Raw genomic sequence first — 12,608 nt, 5'->3', positions numbered from 1 at the left:
CATTGTAATATTCTAAATGCCAGGAGAACGAGAGTCATACCTGCTTCCTCTCACCTTCGCTCTCCTGGAGCGCACATGTGCACAGTCACAATACAAGAAACAGCCAATACTGACCGCTTCCTGCTGCCGGGGGCCTGCTCTGGGTTCATAGGCACTGGCTCTTTTAATCTTTGTATCAGTTGCACGAAATGGGCATCATCATCATATATCATGTAGAGATATGATGCTCAGAAAAATAAACCAATTTGCCCAATGTCATGAGGTGGCAACGGAGGAGCTGTGACTCACACCCAGGCAGCCTGAACCTAGAGCCTGTGACTACCGCCCTCACAAGCCTCTCTTAATTTATATATATATATATATATATATATATATATATATATATATATATATATACACACACATATATATATTATATTATTATTATTATTATTATTATTATTATTATTATTATTTCATGTGTAGGCATGTTCTGTCAGCATGTATCTGTGCAGCACATGCATGCAGTCTCTACAAAGGCCAGAAGGGAGCATCGATCCATCAGAACTGGAGTTACAGAAGGTTGTGAGCAACCACATGGTTACTAGGAATGGAACCTGGTTCCTCTAGAAGAGCAGCCATTGCTCTTAACCACCAAGCCATCTCTCTAACCTCATAGTATCTTAAATTAATGACTTTGTGAGTTAATAAGATTCTATTAAAGAAATCAGGGAGATTGACAAGGGGAAAAGAAACAGCTGTCCAGTCACTGCACACGCCCAAGGCTGTCAGATGTAAGAGAAGCCCAGGCCATGCATGCCTGGGGTCTGGGGAGAATTCAACTGCTTTAGTTACCCACCTCACGACACAGCTCAGACAGCACAGGAAGAAAACACACCTTAAAACATTTATTCTGTTCCAGGCCACTGTCACCAGTGTGGAGGGAATGGTTGCTCAGCTCAGAGCCGCTCTGCTCACACAAAGTTCTGAGCGATGGCCAGCACCTTGGAATACTCCCCTTCCTTCTTGCGAAGGCTGGTGGGGATAGGGATTTTAATCCGAGTCCCCACGGGGTTGCCATTGTCCTCAATGAGGACCACGTTGTTGGAGTCAAACCTTGGAGTCATTCGGGACCCAGGCATGCAGTGCCCCACGATGAGGGCTTTCTTCTTCTGCCCCCTGATGGCCAGCAGGATCTGGTCGCCCACCTTGCCCACTCCACTCTTGTTATAGACGTGGATGCATCTCGGAGGCCGATGGTATGGCGTGTTGCCCAGGGCACTATTGTCCACCACACGGACCCGAGTCATCTTCTGGATTGCCCTGAGGCTTCCAGAGGTGCTAATGGGAGAGAAAAAATAAGTCTGAGATCTCTCTGGGCCTCTGAGAGGGCAGGAAGGCACCTGTCAGCTATATGCATATACATACATGTAGACACTGAACAGAGTGACCCAGGAACCAAAACAAAAAGTCAGGGCTTATGAAGTCTTAACTACCCACTTCCTTATAGTGGAGAGCTTCTCTGATGGTTTGCTGACAAACACCTGTAATCCTGGCACTTGAGAGGCTGAGGCAGGAGGATCACAGGCTTGAGGCCAAGAGTTTCTATTGGTGTTAAGATTCCAGTCTTTTTCTGTGACAGGAAACTTGATGGCATACTTCATCTCCAGCCTTTGCTTTCTGAACGTCAAGGGCTAAAGGCGGCTCCGCAGGCTGCCTCACCCCGCCAACCTGCAGAACCTGCTTCCCCAGGTACTGCTTCCCTGTTCTCAGAGTCTGGGAACCTGGAGACTCTATTCTGAGGGATCCCTGACATAACATGGCAGAAACTAGAAACTGTCAAGATAACAACTGCTTAACACCAGCAAGGGGGCTTCGTTTGCTTTTGAGATGGGTTTTCTACCTTGCCAAACTCCTGAGACCAAGGGAACCTCCTGCCTTAGCCTCCAAACACCGGGAATGGGAGTACGTCTTGTGGCACCACTGCCCTCCAAACCCGTTCCTCTTCAGAAACAGAAAAGTATCAGGAGCAGGTCCCAGTCTTGCCACTGTGGGAGTTCCATCTCCTGATGGTTCTCTAGCACAGTCCTGATGGTTCTCTAGCATAGTCCCAGGGCCTCCCAGCACCTCTTCCCAGCATGCCTAACCCCACGGTTCCAGCTAGTGACTCCACCTCCAGGCCATGTGTCTTCTCTGCTTAGCCTTGACTTTCCACTGCACAGCTCTTTTCAATTCATGCTCTACACATGGCAAACTCAGGAGGTCCCAACTGACCTCCTGCCCCACTCTGCCAGCCACTCCAGTCCTGCTGCTTCTGCTGTGAATGCCTCTCCAGGAACACCCTAGGGGCTTGGGCAGGCTGGACCCACTTCCCTTCTAGAAACCCTCACCTTCCTCCCCCATCGGCTCTACTGATGCACATGCATGAGATGGTAAGAGGACAACGGACAGGCGTTGGTACTTTCCCTCCACTACTATGGATGGAACTCGGGCAGGTCACCAGGCTTGGTGGCTGCCACCATCACTGCTTAGCCACTTTCCCCATGCCTATCTCGTCTTCTTAGAGTTAGCTGCTTCACAGCATGTTTTTGAGGCCTACCTTGAGAACACTTCTGCACAAGAAGCAATTCTCATTCACCTCGGCAGGAAGAAGGGAGGGCATGTGGCTGGGGTGGGGCCATCTTGGCTTGGTAAGGAAGTATGAACTGACAACAATTGTACAATGTTGTAATTAAAGGTTAATTTTGCTGGGCTTCATGGTCCAAGAATGCAATCCTGGCAACATGGGAGACTGAGGCAGGAAGATGGCAGGTTCCTGGGTCATGTGGGCTCCAGGGTGAGATCAAAGTCAGCTTAGGAAACTTGGTGAGATCTTGTCTCAAAATTACAAGTAACAAAGATGGCTGATAGCACTCATCTGTGATCCCAGTGCTCAAGAAGCAGAAGTAGGAAATGGTTAGCCAGGTCTACATGGAAATGTCTAGGCTTGCAACGGCTATACAGTAAAACTCTATTGTATAGAGCAAACAAAAACAACAAAAATCAAGATAAAATAGAAAAAAAGGGTTGGAAACCATGGATTTCAGTCTACAGTCATGAAAAAAAAAATTCATTCTTAAAAAAATTTGGGGTCAGCAAGACGGCTAAGCAGATGAGGCGCTTGCCACCAAGCTCAAAAACCTGAGTTTGATCCCTGAAAACCACACTGTGGAGAGAACCAACTTCTGCAAGTTGTCCTCTGACTTCCACAAGTATACCAGGACATGTGCATGCCCAAATACACACACACACACACACACACACACACACACACACACACACACTTCCACATGTGTACCAGGACATGTGCATACTGGAAATGAACAGCTTCTACCACAGGCCTCCCTTCCCTAACCCGTCCCCCATGCTGACCACGCATGGAAGCTCTCGGAGTTCCCTCATCCATTCTAGTCACCACAGGATCCAACCGGAGTGGCAGGCTTACCCAGGGACACTTCTTAAGAACAAGATGTTAAGTGTTACCTGAAGCAGCGCTGGCTGAATGCTCTGCTGACATGGGCGGCAGAGCCCCAGAGCCCAGTGAGGACAGCCATGGGATCCCAAGACGGCAAAGCTGCAGGAAAGGGGGCAGAGACTGTTTGCTCTGGGGACCTGTGTGGGAAAGGACACCGTAGCACAAGTTCATTAGTCACTAAATAAGAATCTCGTGTCTGAAAGAGGCACGGATGATCAGACAGAACCCCAGCTCCCAATTCTGCTGAGTCACACTCCCCACAGGTCAGTGCTAACAGCCAGCCCGCTGCCCTCAGCTTCCCCGGGCAGCAGAAAACACGAGGCCATCGGCATACCCAAGTTAGCCACAACTTCCAAAGAGGGCCACAAAATTGAATGCCATTTCCCTTCTTGACACCAGTGCCTTTTGAAAGTGTGCCAGTTCAGCACCCAGGAAGAGAGTAGATTAGCCAAGCCTAGAGGCACAGATCTGTAATCCCAAGTATTCTGGGTTGGGGGATCCACATTCCACACCTGGCTGGACAGGAGAGTGAGTTCATGTATTAGAAAGTATTAAAGCAGGTATGGCGGCTCACCCCCAATCCCAGCTTGTGGAAGGCCTAGGCTGGAGAACGAAAAGTTCAAGACCTGTGAGCTATGGTGAGTTCCAGGCCAGCCCGAGCTACATGAGACCCTGACTCAAAGAAATTAGTAAAGACAAAAGAAAACATGGGGCTGGAGAGATGGCTCAGTGGTTAAGTTAAGCTGTTCTTGCAGGGGACCTTCTGGCCTCCTTGGGCACCAGGCACATATGTAGGTAGGTAAATACTAATTAGTGTGCATGAAACAAAAATAAATAATTTCTTAAAGGGTTGAGAATATAGCTCAGTGGTAGGGTACTTGCACACGCCCCGGGTTCAGTCCCTAGCACTGAAGTGGGGTGAAAATGTTGATGATCTGAGCAGCTTCCTAAGCTGCAGGTCACGTGTCACCCTTCCCCCAAATACGAATGCCAGGACACCTGTAGAGCCCAAGGTCGGCAAAGTAGGGCCAAAGCCACCCTTGTCAAGGCACTGACCAAAGTCTATATTTGGGTGAATCTCCGCCACAGCATGGGGAAACATCCACAGGCAGGAAACAGAGCGACAGCATCTAGGAGTCAGGAGTCCAGTTCACAGAACTTGGCTCTGTTGCTCCCTTGCACAAGTTTATACACACACACACACACACACACACACACACACACACACACACACGCTCTTGTGAGTTTAAAGGTCCTGCAGGGCATGAACAGCTCTGCAGCATGGTAAAGGATACCACCCAAGCAGGGATCCCAGCTGTCAGCAGGCCATCTCTTCCATCCAGGTGCCTAGCTGCAGAGGGCACCGCTGGAGAGCCCGGCAGAGCCATGCCTGTGCACTGGAGTATTTACACACAGCTTTGCTTAGTGAGGCTTCAAGGCGCCACAGTTAAGACTGTTTAATAAAGGTGGCGGGGAGAATTCACCACTCACTTCCACATGGGAGCATTCCACAAACGCCAGTCACTTGGTGCTTCCGCAAATCCCAGCACCTCAGTGCTCTCCTCAGGACTCCCATGAAGTGTTGGGCTACTCTACAATCTGAAAACAACCTGAAGCACACAGCAGCTAGCCCAGGCAACCCGAGCCCTGAACAGATGAGCCCAGCTTTACTAAGATCCTGTGCAAGCCATCTAGCTGTGAGCACAGGCATGAGCAATGCAGGGGACCCAGCCCAGACTGCGCACCCACGGCATACCTATCAGCTCTCTTCTTCCTGTCTCATTTCATAGATGAGGAAACTGACATACAGAGACTTTTAGTGATCTACATTGAACCTCACAACGAGCCCCAGCCTCAGGACCTCTGCACCTCCAGGCTTTGAGTTGTTGGGTCCCTCTTTTTGTTTGTTTGTTTGTTTTTTGTTTTTTCGAGACAAGATTTCTCTGTATAGCCCTGGCTGTCCTGGAACTCACTCTGTAGACCAGGCTGGCCTCAAACTCAGAAATCCACCTGCCTCTGCCTCCCAAGTGCTGGGATTAAAGGCTTGCACCACCACCGCCCGGCCTCTTTTTAGACTTTTTTTTTCCCTACAATTCTTAAACTCTAGCTCCATCAAGAATACTGACATTTGCCAGGTGTGGCACATGCCCTCAATCCCAGCACTCAGGAAGCCCAGGTAGAGTTTGAGGCTAGCCTGGTCTACATAGCAAGTTCCAGGACAGCCAGGGGACCACAGATAGACCTCAAAAACCAAAACACTGACATTCTATGTCCGTTTTGATCATACACACCTCACTACCTGCTGAAGGGCTTGAGATACCAGGTGACGAGCACTCTTTTCAATCTGACCTAGGGTTTTGTTGAAACCTAGCTGTGTCCTGGGCTGGGACTGCACTCAGTGCCTTGACCATGTCTGGAGAGCACTCAGTGACTTCCCAGGCACCATCTAAGATCTAAAGACAATCTGTGGTGTGGGGAGTAAAGGGGCTCATGTTCTATGTATAGCTAAAAGAGGGTACAACCCACCACATCTCTGATGGGCAGCCAGACTATGTCTCAAACCCCAACCAAGCTGTGCCCTCTGATGCCAGCAGGCCCTCAGGCTCACACCCAGAGGAAAGGGACTCCCTGGCTATTCAAGATGAATTGAGTGCAGCCCACATTGTTGATCCTGGGGTCACAGGAACATCACCTCTGCACTGGGCTCTCAAGACTCCTTGCTACTTACTACCCCAAATTCAGAAACTTAAGACAGCTCAAATGGCCAAGGTACTGTGAAGGCAGGAAGTTTGTGCCCCACCATCATGCACAGAGGCCATTCCTACAGAGAAGACTTCAACTTTTTGTGACAGGGTTTCTCTATGTAGCCCTGGCTGTCCTAGAACTCACAGAGATGGGCCTGTCTCTGCCTCGGAGCACTGAGATTAAAGGTGCACATCACCACTGTTCAGCTTTAACTTTCTTAAGAAAAAAACTTCAATTACTTTCAGTTTCTAAGGTATCTTGTGACCTTACTGACTGTGACCTCTGACCTCAAGTGCAGAAAACTCAGCAATGAAAAGACAGACTACTGTGGCCTGAAGGCACAGTCACAGACACTCACCTGCTTCTCCTACACTGGGAAAAGATCTCAGGTCCCAGAAACAGTAGGAGAGCAATAAATAAGTTAGATGCCCACACACACACTGATGAGACACAGGACTTCATAGGGAACCAACCCCTCTACGGGTCCCCTGGTGCCAAGATGGCGCTAGTGGTTGGGGAAGCCCATCCATGCCTTGTCTGCGAAGCCCTGGAAGTACGACCCAGTGTAATGTTAACACTGAACATCACTGAATAACCGCTTCGGATGGGGAGGGGTGTGCTATGGGACAGCAAGAGACTTCAAGAAACTCTTAACAGGCCTTTGTGTTATCTGCTAGCAAGAGTCCATCCTGTAGACAGGCTTTGAGGCTTGGAAGACCCTGGCACACCGAATGCTGTCTCTTTCTAAACCTTGTTTGTCCAGACGGTCCTCAGTATTTCTTCTACGACATTCATTTAGACAGAGCCAGGTTACTAGGAAGATTCCAGTGCCAGAGGTGGCCTTTCATGTGACTTCCTGGTCAACTCTGAGCATTCTCTTCCCATTTCAGAGTGTGAATCACAACCTTTCCTTCAAAGAGCAGGGTAGAGATGATCTAATGCCCCTTTCCCCTCTTGGTTAAATTCCATTATGCTGCAGAGGCATAGAGAGCAGGGATCTCAAAGTGTGAGGTGTGCACTAGGCTCATCCACACACATCCCACTGGGATGCATGTTCCATGGGGGAAGGACCACTACCTGCCCTGCTTAGTTAGTGCTCTAGGGTGGAGAGCAGCTATTGACACATGGCTACCACTAAGGGACTGTGAAATAGAGCCTAGAGTGTCCATGTGGGCTTGTGTGGTTTGGCTTCTTTCTTATTCGTTTTTTTTTTCCAAGATAGGATTTCTCAGTGTAGCCTTGACTATCCTGGAATTTGCTCTGTAGACAAGGCTGGCCTTGAACTCAGAGATCCACCTGCCTTTGCCTCCTAGGTGTTGGTATTAAAGGCGTGCACCAGCATTCCTGGCTTGACTTTTTCATGCATCCAGGGTTCTGATGTCTTAGAGCAGTAGTTTTCAACCTATGGGTCAGGACCTCTCTGGAGTCAAATGATTTTTTTCATAGGGGTGGCCTAAGACCATTGGAAAGCACAGATATTTACATTACAATTCATAACAACAGCAAACTACAGTTATGAAGTACCAATGAAAATAATGTTATGGTTGTGGGTCACCACAACAGAAGGAACACAGCATTAGGAAGGCTGAGAACCACTGCTTTGGAGGGTTCATTTTCAGTTAGTTTTCCTTCCTGTTGGAAGGATCCAGTGGATTTTTGCTTTCTTTTCTTTTCTTAAAGATTTATTTATTTATTATATGTAAGTACACTATAGCTGTCTTCAGACATCCCAGGAGAGGACATCAGATCTCATTACGGATGGTTGTGAGCTACCTTATGGTTGCTGGGATTTGAACTCAGGACCTCTGGAAGAGCAGTCGGTGCTCTTAACTGCTAAGCCACCTCTCCAGCCCGATTTTTGCTACTTTCATACTTAGGGTTAGAAGAACAATCAAGGAAGCGCCTACCCTTGGCTTTGTGGGGGGAAAAAGGCACCGTTACTTGAGGATATTTCTTACCGTGTGTGCGTCATGGAGAGGCCACTGTGGAGCCAGATCTCTCCTGCCACTTTTCCTGGTTCCGGGGATCAGACTCAGGTTCTCACACTTGGCCTAAGAATGCTGCTGCCTAGCTGAGCCATCTTTTGCAGGTATTACTTGAGTTTTGAATTTCAGTTACAAAGTAACCAGCAAAGTGTTTCGCTACACAATTCAGCAGTACAATGAGCATCAGAGACCTATACATTGTTTCCAAGCTAGACACACAAGGTAGCATGGCACTCTGGAGCAAGGAAACAAGGGAGAGTTAGCCTGGGGAGCCTAAGCCAGCTTCATTCTACAGAAAAAAGCTAAGGCCTGGCCACTTTGAAGACCACCATCCTCCATAGGAACCCTTCCCTTCATTTTGCCAACAAATAAGAGTATTTGTTGCTTAAACACTTGTTACTATTTCCCAGCCCATTCTGTTTCTCTTTCAGTTTATTTTGTGTATATACTTTAATCTCACACAAGTCTAACATGTTGCTATTCTCAAAGTATCCTTGCCAGAGGACGGTCTTTGATGATTTCATTCCTTTGGCTCCACTGGAAACAGAAAAAAAAAGAACAGGCACCTGGGGCCTGAAGGAAGCTGGCCCAGTGAGGCCTTGCATCATTTTGCAGGTGGAGGAATGACATCAGAAATGGTGCCAACTGCTTGCCACTCCACCCCAGTTATATGGCAACCAAGTCCAGACCAGAACTCAAACTTGTTCCTACTCCAGCATACTCTGTAGGACAGGGGTATGGTTCAAATGCAGTTCTACCCACTAAAAACTTCACCAAAACCAAATACAAGTTCAAAGCAGCCTGGGCTACGTGAGACTGTTTTGGGAGGCTGAGGCAAGTGGCTCTCTGTGAGTTCAAGACCAGCCTGGTCTACATATTGAATTCCAGGCTAGCCAGGGCTACATAGTAAGATCCTGTCAATAATAATAATAATAATAATAATAATAATAATAATAATAATAAACCATACCCAGCACAGCCCAAGGCAAAGCAGAGCTCCCTTTAATGACATGAAGATCAATTTCTATGACAGCTGCGACTGAACTTTTCTCAACTTGGTGTACAGTTTTTATCTGATGTTTAACTTTCTATGAGGATTTTCTATGGCAGTAACAAGGAGCCAGGAATAAGAAGTCAGGTAGCCAGAGGAATGCAGGACAGCAAGGTTAGAACCAAAGAGGAAATGCTACTGGCAGGACTCATCATCTCTCAGCACCAGCCTCTCCTCTCTGAGAAATCTGTGACCTTTAAACCACTTCTCCAGGTCTCAGTAAATCGTGGACAAACAGGGGTCATTGGGAAGAGTAAAGCTGCTTCCATATCAAAGTGCTTTAGCTTCCTTTAGGGGAGAGACCACTCTGGTCGGGGAATCCTTCTGGTTTATAGAGTTAAAACAGCTCAGGGCAGGATTGTCTCACTCCTCCATCACAAGGCTCCCCCTCCTCCCTAGAAAAATCATACGGTCCTCCAAGTCTTCTCAGCTTAGAGGAGACACAAGAAAGTGCTCCCTGACCTTCCAGGGACAAGTGCTCCCTGATCTTCCAAGGACATACATGCTTTTTAAGAATGGTGGTTTTTTGTTTGTTTGTTTGTTTTTGGTTTTGGTTTTTCAAGACAGGGTTTCTCTGTGTAGCCCTGGCTGTCTTGGAACTCACTCTGTAGACCAGGCTGGCCTCGAACTCAGAAATCTGTCTGTCTCTGCCTCCTAAGTGCTGGGATTAAAGGCATGTGCCAACACTGCCCAGCTTTTAAGAGTGTTTTGACAGGGGACCTCCAACCCTATTTCCCTACTGACACCTCCTCTGGGCCTGCACGTTTTATGACCCAGAACAACACAGTGAGCCCCAAATCACAGTCCTTTCTTGAACACTGACTATAATTGTCAACATACCTATAAAATTATACCAGATAAAACTTCAACCTCTAAGATGGAAGACTGAAGTGGGGTGGGGTGGTGCACACATTTAATCCAGGCACTTTGGAGGCGGAGGCAGAAGGATCATGAGTCTCACTCACATAAACAGACAAACCAATAAATACAGGCTGAACTATACCGTGGCTTCTTGAGGCCTTCCAAAGCTCCCATAGAACCAAGTAACATAAACAATGGGAAAAATACATTTGGGCAGGTCCACATGAGACAGTGGACATCACTATCCACAACAGGGGAGCAGATCAAGACAATCTCTAAAGGACTTTTGCATTAATCCCAGCACTTGGGAGGCAGAGGCAGGTGGATCTCTGAGTTTGGGACCAATCTGGTCTACAGAGTGAGTTTTAGGACAACCAGGGTACACAGAGAAACCCTGCTCAAAAAACAAAAACAAAACATACAAACAAAAAAACACAGAAAAGTTAAATAAATAAAAGTAGTTTTTAATTTAAAAGGATCTGTTATATAATGTTTTATATAAAACAGGTTATCCACTTTACCAACAGGGCTTCTAAGATGTGCCTTTACTATGGGACTTTTTACATAATTGTACTTATTTGGGTGTGTATTTGTGGAAAACTAACATGACCCACTCCCTGAAACAATAAAGTTCACTTTGAGGCCAAACAGCACTGATAACAGGTATCTAGAAGACAGAAGTGGAGGGCCTGGTAACCTGATTTGGGGACTTCTGGAGATCACTGGAAGATGTTTCTGAAATTCTACTATTTAAAAAAAAAATGGGTTCCTGGGTCCTTTTCTCAAGCGGCACACTGTTATATTCCCAGAATCTTGGACGATGAAAAGTCCTTAATTTTGTTTTTGGAGAACTCTGTGCCACCACTACCATCCAGCCCCATCAAAAACTGTTTACTCAATACAGCTTCTCAAAACCCAGTCTCCTGCCACTAGGCAGTCTAGAGTGACAGCCCTAGGCAGTCTACAGCAATAGCCGCACCTCCATCCTCTTTCCCTTACCACCAACAAAATCCTCAAGGTTGGGGCATTTGTATGTTTGGTTTGATTTGTTGAGACATACTGTCAGGTAATCTCAAACCGGCCTTACACACCCAAAGCAGCTAAGGATGGCCTTGAACACCTACAACTGGGATTACAGGCAAGCCCCACTGATGGCCAATTCCAATTTGCTCATTACTAGTACTACTAACTGCATCTTCAGAGGATTTAAACTGAAAACTCAAGCTGAGGAAAGCAAGAGGTGTACAAGAGATCAATATTTCCCCAAACTTTTCTACAACACACAGAAAGAATATAAGACACCTAATACACTGCCCATGCTCTTGTGTTCCAAGACAGAACACCTACTATAGGTGCAACATACACACACACACACACACACACACACACACACACACCAAGCCACTCATGGGAGTGTCTGAAAGTCACTTTAATAGACCAAATCTTACAGCTGCAAACCCCCCAGCTACAAAATCGAGCCGCTGAATATCCACATACAGCAGACACACTGACCGGGATGGTAGCGTCTAGTCGTGATGCAAGACCCTCCCTGGGTGCCACCATTTCCCAAGTAATCCAAGGTGATTTCGTCTCCGCCCTTGTGACCGCTACACAATCAGTTCCTTAACGCCTCAGCGTGTAAAGCTCACTCACTGCGTACACTGGAAAGCAGTATTTCCTCCGTCCCCTTTAAGACCTCGAAATTTAACAGGTGGTGTTTGCCCTGTCTTTGTGCTCGTGGTGTGTGGTGACATACAGGAAAGGGGCGTTCCGCCTCTCCATCTCCGCAGTCTCAACTTCCCCCTCCCCACCCCTGCTAGGTGAGGTCTTTGGTGAACTGAGAAAAAAGGGAATCCCCTGGACCAAAGGAGTCATTCAGCCTGACAGATGCGAAAGCAAGGACTCCCTCTTTACACCACAGACGCTTCTAGCAAACTCATCTCCAGACCCAGCATTAGAGAGAAGCAGATAAAGCTAACTGCAGGAGACGCGTCAGAGCAACCGGCCGAAGCCACTTAACCCAGGCTAGACTGCGGCCTCAATTCCCCAAGGATCTACATCCCGAGCCTGGATAAGCAGGTGAGCGCATCTGGGGGTGGGGGCGCGTGGGAGGCGCGGACCCCGCAGCCCTTGGCAAAGAGAAGGCAAGAGGGGGGTCCAGATCTGAGGCCTTGAGAAGGCTGAGAACCCTTCTCACTTGACTCTGGGTTCCCAGTATGGCCTGTGCTCACCCCTCCCCGACAGCGCCTCCCCCACTGCAGAGGAGAAACCCGGAGAAGAGCGAGGGATCCCCACTCCCGAACCCCCACCGTACCGCGTTGACCGCCTGGGAATCTCCCGCCTCGGACCCCGCTCGCGAGGCCCCGCCCCGTGCGCCGCGCCTGCGCGCCAGCGGCGCTCACTGAGTGCGCGCGCACTTTCTACGTGTGCGGTGTGGGGGCGTGCCCCACGGGAGCCCCGCCCCGCCCCTCCC

General features: G+C 48.2%; 1 protein-coding gene across 1 annotated transcript; it reads right to left on the bottom strand.

The window, feature by feature from the left end:
- Positions 1 to 863: 863 nt before the first annotated feature.
- Mrpl14 (mitochondrial ribosomal protein L14) lies at positions 864 to 12,581 on the bottom strand. Its single transcript, XM_031346858.1, has 3 exons — positions 12,450 to 12,581; positions 3,502 to 3,630; positions 864 to 1,320 (listed from the first exon to the last, which is right to left on the bottom strand). Exons 2-3 carry the CDS (start codon positions 3,570 to 3,572, stop codon positions 954 to 956), a joined length of 438 nt encoding a protein of 145 aa, XP_031202718.1. The 5' UTR covers positions 3,573 to 3,630; positions 12,450 to 12,581; the 3' UTR covers positions 864 to 953.
- Positions 12,582 to 12,608: the final 27 nt, after the last annotated feature.

The sequence above is a fragment of the Mastomys coucha genome, unplaced genomic scaffold (genome assembly GCF_008632895.1).
Source record: "Mastomys coucha isolate ucsf_1 unplaced genomic scaffold, UCSF_Mcou_1 pScaffold3, whole genome shotgun sequence".
Lineage (NCBI taxonomy): Eukaryota > Metazoa > Chordata > Mammalia > Rodentia > Muridae > Mastomys > Mastomys coucha.
This window is presented reverse-complemented; position numbering and strand designations above follow the sequence as displayed.

What these genes read in the sequence shown, in the direction of transcription:
- Mrpl14 (XM_031346858.1), bottom strand. Translation starts at nt 3,572, where the DNA reads ATGGCTGTCCTCACTGGGCTCTGGGGCTCTGCCGCCCATGTCAGCAGA. An exon ending in TTCAGCCAGCGCTGCTTCAG is followed by an intron (nt 1,321 to 3,501) that starts GTAACACTTAAC and finishes CTCTCCCATTAG; the next exon opens with CACCTCTGGAAGCCTCAGGG.